Here is a 10461-nt window from a genome sequence, read left to right as displayed (position 1 = left end):
TCTGCCATAATAACTAACTTTTTTCTGTACCCCTAAACAACCTATCGCGTACCCCTAGGGGTACGCGTACCACAGGTTGGGAATCGCTGCTTTAATGGATAGTTTTTTGAGCCACCCTGTATAAGCGTGTATATTTTAAAAGTTGATTTTTATATCAAAACAGAAATTGCGTATACCTTGGAAGAAAATTTTACTTTCCAGAGTGTTATGGGTTATTGCAGTAACAAAAATATGTTGGGGCTGTGGATTTTATACTTTATTGGCTAAACTACCATCGTATTTAAAAATTATGCTTCATTTTCCTATACAACAGGTAAAATTTATAATATTAGTTAATATTAATACAATTTAAGAAGGAAAAATTCAAACTTTAATCTTTCAGAATGGTTTGATCAATGCTTTAGTTTACTTTTCGGATGCTATAACAATATTTCTCTCTGGATTTATTGCCGATTTTATAAGAAAACGACAATATTTTAGTTTAACTAACACCAGAAAAATTCTTGAAAGCATTGGTAAGTATAAAATAACATCTTTGAATCTTTAATGAATCCTAAAGACGTATTAAAATATATTTAAAAAATATATAAAAAGTACATAAACTTATGTTATTAATTTTTATTTGTTAGGTATGTTTGGCCCAGCATTCTGTATTTTATCAGTTCCATTTTTAGGGTGCGACAGCACTAAAGCTATTATATCACTGACTCTTGCGATGGGATGCTTTGGTTTCTGCACTTCAGGAGATGCCGCCATAGTATTCGATTTGGCACCTGATTTTGCAGGTTTAAAACGATTTTATAGTCATATTATATGTATATTATTAAAAGACACTTCATAATACTTAAAGTATAGCATAGATTACAAGATCATGTAGAGTATAACTAGTTATCATGTATTACAGGAGTGTTATATGGCATCACAAGCGGTTTAGCTTCTATTCCAGGATTCATAACGCCTTATATAGCAGGCTTAATATTAGATAAGAATGTAAGTAATACGCTTAACTTACTCCAATTTATCCTATTTTTAATATTAATCAGGAATCATTCAACAGCAAGGAAGCCTTCTTCAATGGAGTTATGTCTTCTACATGGGATCTTCCTTTTATTTCGTTGGTGGAATAGTGTTTATTGTAGGAGCTTCTGCAGAATTACAAAGTTGGGCTATTCAGTCACCTAATAAAGATGAAAAAAGTTAAATATATTTTTAAAATAAATGTTATTTAAATGAATATTTGAATCGCGACTAAAAAAATATTAAAGAATTAAATTTTTGTTCAATTTCATTACTTATAATTTATTAAAAATATAATTTTCCCGACCTTGATAATAGATTAAACTACTGAACATTGATGACAGGTTTCACCTAACCAGCAGACTTGCTACGTAGAGTTTGCCGAGTTTTCTTTAAATGTCTAACAAGTGTCAATTTCTCATAGAAACATAACTCTTGACAGATCGTTCATGTGTTGGATACCGTATGTGTTAGTTGCGTAGTTTAACACCACATTTCATTTTCTATGAATTTTAGAAGCAACAAATGATACTACTATTTAGAGGTTTTGTTTGAGTATATATATGTTACCGGCCAAACTAGTTTGTCCTAGGCAAAACTTGTTTATCCTACGCATGTCAGGATATACTAGTTTAGCCTACGATAATCTAGTTTAGGCTAAATACTTTAGACTTAACTAGTTTGACCTAGGCCGAACTTATTTATGTACTACAAATAGGTGCCAGTGTAAAAAAAAATGATTTTGTGTAATTCGAAATGCCACCACAGTACACTCGGTGGTTAAAGTGTACCTAGGTAACTGTGCTTCAGTTAGGTTGGTTTGGTTTAGTAGGTTGGTAGGTTTGTCTAGGCAGTGCTTCAGTTAGGTTGGTTTGGTTAAATTAACTACATTTTTAGTAGACGTTTCCTTTTTTTTCTTTTGTTCAAGAACTACCGTGAATCAATAACTAGTGACGTTAAACAATGGGCGGCCTGCCGGCAGCTTCCCTATGGGAGGAGTCTGCTGGGAGCACGAACAGTCCGAAGTGCCACTATTGGGGTTACCTAGGTACACTTTAACCCACCCTGTAAAAATAAATAAAAGATTAAATATTTCATATGTTACACTATGAAGCACAAACAAGTTCATTTTTAATTTTAGTTTGACTTTAAAAGTTATTTTTATTATTTCGTTTGAATTTTTGAAAATATTTTCGAAAGTTAATTACCTTTAAAAGTGCATGGTTTAATAAAAAAATACAAACTGATAAGTACTGATTAGCTTATTTTTATTTTATACTTTTGTACAAGTGTTGTGTCACTTCTAATCAATACCGTTTTTTATAATTATGTAGACTATGTTTGAATAAATATTGTTCATCTAATTGATTGCCTTTTAATTTTATTTTAAACATTAATATACTTAAATCAGGCCTGGCCAACCTGAGACCCGTCACATTAAATTGAGTGACCTGCTAAGCGATATTATATATCTATTAAAACTTTCGTTTTCCGTTTTGTGTATACCAAAACAATTAAATAAATGAAAATTTGCATGTGTCATTGTTATAATTCGCAAGTGCGAATATGAACTCTTGGTATAACAATGAAATCTTATTCATTTTGTATTTGTTTTACTTTTTTAAAAGCATGTTTGTCTAAATTGTGGCCCATTGTAATGTTACGCGTGATCAAAGTGACCCGCGAAACAACTTGGGTTGGCCAGGCCTGACTTAAATAATAATTCTAAATCAGTTCGGCTAGGACAAACTAGTTAAGCCTATAGCATTTAGGCCAAACTAGATTGTCTTTGGCTAATCTAGTATATCCTGACACGCATAGGATACACTAGTCTGGACTGAAATCGGGTTTGGCCGGTAACATATACACAAACCTATGCAGTACACACATATGTATATAAGGAAAAGTTGGCGAATGTGTACTGATCTTATCATACTCTATGTTTTTTTTTTTGCGGTGATTTGGCACAGCCCCTGATGACAAAATTAGTATTTAAGTTTGCTGCCTGTATTATAGAAACAGTATTAAATTCAAAAGTTTTTTATATGCGTTATTCAAATTGGAATTTAAGATCAGTGTCGTGTAATATAAACTTTTTATCAATTTTAAATAAACAATGTCATTTACTAGTACAGTCGACCCCCCTATAACGCGGTAAATACGTTCCATTTTATACGAATTTTGCGTTGGAATCCTTAAATACAAGAGCCAATCACAGCCCGACACGTGTTCAGTTTAAGGACTACCGCTGATTGAAAGGTTTCCTTTCATAAAATTAATGGATTCTAGACTAATTTCACTCAACATTTCCAAAACACGTATAATTTTTTTGAGAATAATCCGTATAAACTATGCTATAAACAAAAAATTGTAGGATTACTTACCGAGGGTGCACCGTTCGACCACGCCATTGCTTAAGCTTGTTTTCATCGCGGAGCAACAAACGGCGGGCACGTTTTCTGATAAGTTATTTTTCTGCGAAAAATTCGTTGAACTTTGGAGACATCATTAATATAAATAATTTTATGGCTGTTGAATAAGAAATGTTTCTTTCACAAGAAATGTATAGAATTACAGTACTGTATTAGACTTACAGTACCTAATTTATATACTGTACAGACGATAGTAAACTCGACTTACCCGCCTAAACTCTCCTTAGTGTGTAAGTAGTTCAGCTGCTCGTCCACTATTGGTCCATATTCGACCAATCCTGTCGCGACACGAGTCCGCGATGACGATTCACCATATATTACTAGTCTCTTTTAGCGTCTTTATATGAATACGATCGCAATTTTTTCGCCGCGATATACGAATCCGCATTATATGAACCCGCTTTATAGGGGTCTACTGTATAATTATATATTTAAATATCTAAATTTACAATATTTTGCGCAGAATTTTAATTTTAGAAATTTATTTATAATTTAGTAGAGAGTTGCAAAATTATTTGCTACAAGAACAGAAAGTGTAGTAATAGAGTAACATCTAAACACCGCTCTGTAAGAGAGAAATTAGCTAAAACTTCTGATTTAATGTAATTTGTTGCAATTTTTCTAACGAAAAACATATTTCACCTTATAAATAAAGAAGCCAGAGATTTATTTTCTCTTTTGCCACAGGTAGAGCATGAAGTCCTACGTTCTTTAAAAAATTTTTGTCTCCAGCTGAATAAGTTTTTTCCTTGATTTACGTTGAAACGTTCATTTCTTTGGCAATTCTCTAAAAGTTTTAAGTATTTTGTTTCGCGAATATTTAAAGAATTTCGCATAAAGAAACGAAAATTTTGCAACAACACATTGCTTAATATTAACAAAGACATATTCTTGACGTATCCTGTTTATTTTTCAAAATCCAAACAAATATAATTTACAGTAGCTATAATCGATTTAGTGTAACACATAATCGATTAACTTGTTACAGTATGAATTCTGCTTTTATGTTAAGAACTATTATAAGCGTTCTAATATGACTTGGCAATTGAAAATCAGACAAAATAACTTTTTGAAGAATCATGTGCATAAGAAATTAATAGCAAAGGCATGACAAGGATGGTGGTAGTATAACATGGATAACCAATTCTGCATGCTTTTGATTCTAATGATTTTATGAGCAAAGTCTTCATCATTACAAAGATTGGACTAATGTTGACAATTAATTATTATCGTGTTTTTTCTTGTCTGTATTAATGGTAGCCCAGGGTTGAAGTTCCGCAGTAGCTCCGAACAGAAATATTACACCACTGAGAAAATAAGCGAAAGAGACCATATAGAACACGTAGCTCCATTGAACCAATTCTCCTTGCTGAATAATTAAAAATTAATAAACCAATTTAATAATAATTTATATATATAAATTTTAATAACATTTAACTTACATGTTTCTCTAATATAATTCCAGCAATGTATGGTGATAGTATACCTGCGGCGTTACATAAACCATATGTCAATCCGAAAAGGACTCCTAAATATAATTTAGATTGAGAAAATCTTGTTAACTGTTGTATAAAATATTTTTTGTTAAAAAAGTAAATTAATTTCCTTTAATTTACATAATTAATTAAACAGGGAATCCTGTTCTAAGGATATAAAAAAGTCAGAAAAACATCTGTCAGCTGATAAATAAAGATTGTTTTTCTGACTATGTTTACTTAATTTGCAAAACCAGTTATCCAGTATAATAACTCCTAATAATAGATATGTTCTAGTTGACGATTTAAGTTTAAATTAATAAATTGAGAACACAACAATATTTAAATAAAATTAGAATTAAAGTTAACAATGTGTATAAAAACGTAGAAAGAAAAATTTTCGAACGTATTTCATATTTTAATTTAAACATTTTTTTCATAAACTTTAATTTTGTCAGAGTTCTTCAAAAATATCTTTCTCATTTAAGTGTATTGTAAAAATAATACCGTAGCAGGTTTTAGTTTAATAAAATGTTTCGAATCTTAACTTAAATACAATAGAAAGCAAAAAGCTTAGCTGTTGATAAGAATTGAGGAGAGAAAATGTTAGATGTTCAGGATCGGTTGTTGTAATGCATAATGTATAATATTTTCATATAAACACATTTACTAGAAATTACCAGAACAACACGTGAATTCAATTAACTTTTAAACGCAATATTAAGAATACGATTTCGTATTTCTGAACATAATAAACTTTTCATATCTTTTCAAATTTCAAGTCATTGTATAAGAGTCATTCATAGTACTCTACTGTATTTGAAAACGTAAGAAGTAAATTCAATCTAAATGAGATAATTTCTGCTCCCTTTGATTTCGAGTTTTAAAATGTTGGAAATTAGAACGTGGACCAAACATATAATTGGACGAAATATTAATCGATCAATCACAGAATATAATTTAAAAGTTTCCAATTTTCACAGACAACATTCTAGCCCCATCTTACAACAGGAAATGTCAAACATAGAAAAGAGAGAGAAATAAATTCACCAAACGAAAACTTCCAATTAATACTATACAGCTATTTTAATGTTTGTTCATTGTTTGGAATTGTTAGTTGTATTTAAAAAACTTTATTTAAATATCATATTTCATCTCAATGACGGATGCCCTTCCTTTATTAGCGTTTACAATTTTTTATAATACCCCTAATACTCTAAAAATTAAGATTTTTGCTATTTTATAATAACTAGTAATATAAAATATTTTAAAATAAATGATCATAACAGATGGCGCCACACGCAGTTTTAAATTTTGCCCGGTGTGTTCAGCAACTCGTTGCTGTATTTTATATCTATTGTGTGTTCATTCGGGATTAAATCTGTTTTTTTCTTCTTTATCCTATGTACTGATCTACCCGGAATGGCTATATCTTACTATAAATATTAATAAATTGCGTTTAAAAGAAATAATAAGGATCTGTTTCAACTTTAACTCTAAAATCATATGCACAAACATACTTCAGAGATTATTATTTCATCGGTTTTCTAATGATACAGAATGTTTTTAACTTCATCCATTCTGACTGTCCGCAAACAATTATTAATTCTAACAGAAACATATGTTTGCATTCACCATTCGAATTGAACAATACAAAATGCAAGACCGATTTTCCGGATTACCCGGTTCTGGCACCTAATTTGTTTACATCTAACAGTCCACAGACATTCTCACACGTCTTTTTTGGATAATATCCGAGGATTATTCGAGTAAATACATTGTTTTTGTCTTATACTTAAGAAACAATGTTCACTTACCCGCAAATTCCGGAGCCAAATCCAGTACTATTGCAATATCTCCCGAAACAGCGAAGCCAAAACATCCCATTCCAATTATTACACAAATAATTATTTTTGTACTCTCGCAGCCTAGAAATGAAATCGATAAGATGCATGCTGCCGGGCCGAACGTTGCTACAACACAAATATTTATTCATCATTTGTCAGAAATTTTACAAGACAATTTAAAAAAATTAACAAACTACAGTTTCTTACCAATTGCTTCAAAGATTTTTCTGATATTAGTTATGCTGAAGTATTTACGTGATTTTATAAAATCAGCAATGAAACCCGTAGTAAATAATGCTATAGTGTCTCCGGAAAAAACTAATGCAGTCATTATTCCAATCTAAAACATGAGTAATATAAATAAATTTATTGACACAGCAATATTATTAATTTATTGATTTATATGTATAAAAATCAATATACCTGCTTGATAGAGATGTGATGAATTATACCTAAGTATGATGGAAATTTAGTCAATATTGTAAAATATCCGAAACCCCAACAAATTTTCGTCAAAGCTACTATCCACACTGCTCTGGATGTTAAAATTTCTTTCCAGGGTATATTCAATTTCTAATTTAAGTAAAAACATATTTATGACACATCGATGAAAATAAATTAGAGCTGAAAATTATACTACCGTTTCCTCTGATGAGATGTTTGTTACGTTGTCGTTAAGAAATGTCAATTCTTTGTCAGATATTCTGGGATGTTGTTGAGGTCTGTCATAAATTGTGAACGTCAGGCATATAGAAAGGACAACTCCACATATTCCTGTTGTTAAATACAGATTATAGAAGATACAGTTGTACATTAGCATTGAAGAAACAATCGTATGATTTATATTCACCAAAAAAGTAGAAGCTGAAAGACCATCCTTTATGTCCGCAAAGATATCCTGTTGTTATTAAACCAATAAGTGTACCGACTTGAGTACCACTATAAGAAATTGATGATGATGTGGACTTTTCGTTTTTTGGAATCCATCTTCCTAACAACGTGAAAGATCCGTGAAAAACAAGTCCCTGCGATAAAATGATTTTTAAACAGGATACAGTTAATGTGGCTTGCAATGACAGTAAAGAATCTTATTCTTACTTGTGCAAATCCAATGAAAGCTTGACATAATGATATAACTGAAACACCGACATCTGCAGAAACGGGTGTCAAAATGGTAAACAGTGAAGAGAGAAGTGAAGAAATTATGAAAATTTTTTTTGGTCCAAATGAAAATGTAATGGCTCCTCCTGTCAGCTGAGCTAACACGAAACCATAGAAATAACTTCCTAGAATTATTCCTTGAGTGGGTTGTGTCCATGCATAATAACCCTAAAAAGTTAGATTAGTAAGAATTTTATATTATAAAGAAATTTGTAATCAATTTTTAACGATTTGAGCAACTTTTCCATGGTCCGTGTTGATCCTGATTTATCGTTGAAAACAGATATGAGACCAATCGAAAAGCGTGTACGAGGGACAAGGGCCAAAGTTGGCCCATGATCTCAACACCCTTTGTGAAGACCGAGAGACTTTTGAGAAATTCCCCAAATTTGTGAACACTTGAAATCTTTTCAACCTATGTCAACTCAGAACCATCTGGCTCAATGGACAACACTGGAACTTAGTACTGTGTATTCATGGCAACGTTTTATCTGGAATTACAGTACAACAGTGTGTTTTCTAGTGAATTCTTATGATCATCCTATCTCCAGGGAAAGCAAGGCACGGTTTGTGATCTGTTTCGTTACCGTCGATGATAGTACTAAACGTGTCAGTATTGGTGGACTGGTATCATCATAAACACCTACTGTTAACATGTCAATATAAGTTGTTGTATGCTTTAGGGTTGCTGCAAATTGTATAGTGTTTTTGTCAGTCTGTAGTCATATACCACTGGCGCGTAATGTTCTGTATCATCGAGTGTACTCATCTTGCCAAAAGGCACGCTGTAATTAATACCTTGTAAAGCTGTTATTTGTAAATAATTACGATGGAAGTCAAATTTCGGATCCCAAACCACTCCTTTCCTTCCACTCTTCCCATATTCATTCCACCTTCCTCCCCTATCCAACTCCTTCATCCTCTATCCGTACCCTAAATTTCCCTTCTTTCTTTTATCTGACTGGCTAAGTCCCGTAGGACGGACAACTAACTTTACCTGTAGTAGTAGTAGTATTAGTAGTAGTAGTAGTAGTAGTAGTGAACAATGGTAGCTAATCGTTGGATCGGATTTTGCCAACGAGCTGGCCTTGGGGAGCTTCCAGAGTTTTCACCACATTTGTACTATCGAATAGGGTCTATTTCCCCCCAGAAAGTCCTCCCGTCAACAATCTCCTTTGTGAGATTGTTAACCAGTCTCATTGCCATATAGAAATTAACCATACCAAGCCACTTTAGGGGCACTTAAAATAAAATTCGGGTTGTTCAAATAAACCAGAATTTTCTGACACGAGGTCTAAGAGAATGTCTATGAGCTGTTTATTATGATATGATGTCAAAAACTAAATGTGATAAAAATATATGTTATATTATTAAAAGTATTTATAATAACAGCTGATATGATGACAATTGTATAAGGCTTTATTTCAAATCGTTTCTCTGAAACAAAACTTCAATTTTATGGTTTATAACAATATTATGGATGATTTTGTGCTTCTTGTTTTGACGTAATAATTTGGAACATGCATCTTTCTGTTTCTACATGATAACATTTTTGCCCGAACCACTAATGTCAGTAAAACTGATTTAAATGATTAAATATTTTCTTATTGACCGGCCATCATACAGACGTAATTTGAATGCTTTTAAAGATTTTTAGAATAAATTGAGACATCAAATGAGAGTCAGAATAATTTGTGTACTTTTGGTGGATGATTAAGTTGAAATTTGGTCAAATTTCAATTTTTAAAATTGGCGATTTTGTATGAGTTGTTAAGAAAAATAAATCAACTGTTAAATTTATCACGTGAGTCATGAAAATAGTTAGAAAGTAATAATAATCAAAGTTATTAATAATATTACATGTAGAAAATAATAGTCTTTGAAATTTGTTACAACAGAATTATTACATTCGACATAAACACTTACCTCTTCGTAAGTAGATGTAGAATTTTGCTGAGTCTGTTCTGGGCATTCCTTTGAAGTTGTTGTATTATACATGCTGAAAATGGCTGAACGATTAAGCATGGCTAAAATAGCCACACTCAGCACAGATCTTTGGCAGTTCATTATTGTATATATCCAAAATATAGAAATTACCAATACGTAACGAGCGGGAACATAAACTGAAATGAAAATGTTTTATAAAATGTTTTAATTTTTATTGTTAAATGATAATGATTATTTAATTTAGTTAAATCTGTTAAAAATAATTATGACAGGCTGCCTTATTATTGGTAACTAAAGCAACTAAAGAGTTAACAATTTTTCTCACATAACTTTAGTTATATCCGTCTTTAGAAAACTAAAATCACATAAGCAACCTCTAAAACTATCTGTTATTGAAATGTATTTCGGATCGGAGGCCACATCTCTCTTATATTTTCTCAAGGTTCACTTGTATTGTAAACCATCCGTGCGTATTTTTTATACAATATTGTATGCGTTTTTTATCGTTCAAGAAATCGCTGATTGGCCAAATTGAATCCTTATCGTGAAATATAACGAGTAATAACTATAAAATTTGGGTAT

General features: G+C 31.5%; 2 protein-coding genes across 2 annotated transcripts; one reads left to right on the top strand and one right to left on the bottom strand.

Annotated features, from left to right (window-relative positions):
* Nucleotides 1-163: 163 nt before the first annotated feature.
* LOC111637527 (sialin-like) lies at nt 164-2071 on the top strand (the record flags this gene model as incomplete). Its single annotated transcript, XM_023383035.1, has 6 exons — nt 164-313; nt 383-515; nt 630-785; nt 905-990; nt 1058-1196; nt 1336-2071. Coding segments are annotated over 6 exons (669 nt in total), but the record flags the coding sequence as incomplete, so codon positions are not given.
* Nucleotides 2072-4602: 2531 nt separating this feature from the next.
* On the bottom strand, nt 4603-9999 carry LOC111637526 (sialin-like). Its single transcript, XM_023383034.1, has 9 exons — nt 9859-9999; nt 7870-8100; nt 7622-7796; nt 7412-7545; nt 7195-7344; nt 6979-7111; nt 6742-6897; nt 4892-4977; nt 4603-4818 (listed from the first exon to the last, which is right to left on the bottom strand). The coding sequence occupies exons 1-9, from the start codon at nt 9997-9999 to the stop codon at nt 4669-4671; spliced, it is 1356 nt and encodes a 451-aa protein (XP_023238802.1). The 3' UTR covers nt 4603-4668.
* Nucleotides 10000-10461: the final 462 nt, after the last annotated feature.

This window comes from Centruroides sculpturatus, unplaced genomic scaffold (genome assembly GCF_000671375.1).
Source record: "Centruroides sculpturatus isolate CEXI.00-Female unplaced genomic scaffold, Cexi_2.0 scaffold957, whole genome shotgun sequence".
In the NCBI taxonomy this organism is placed as follows: domain Eukaryota; kingdom Metazoa; phylum Arthropoda; class Arachnida; order Scorpiones; family Buthidae; genus Centruroides; species Centruroides sculpturatus.
Note: the sequence above shows the minus strand (reverse complement) of the source record. Positions and strands in the feature narration are given on the sequence as shown.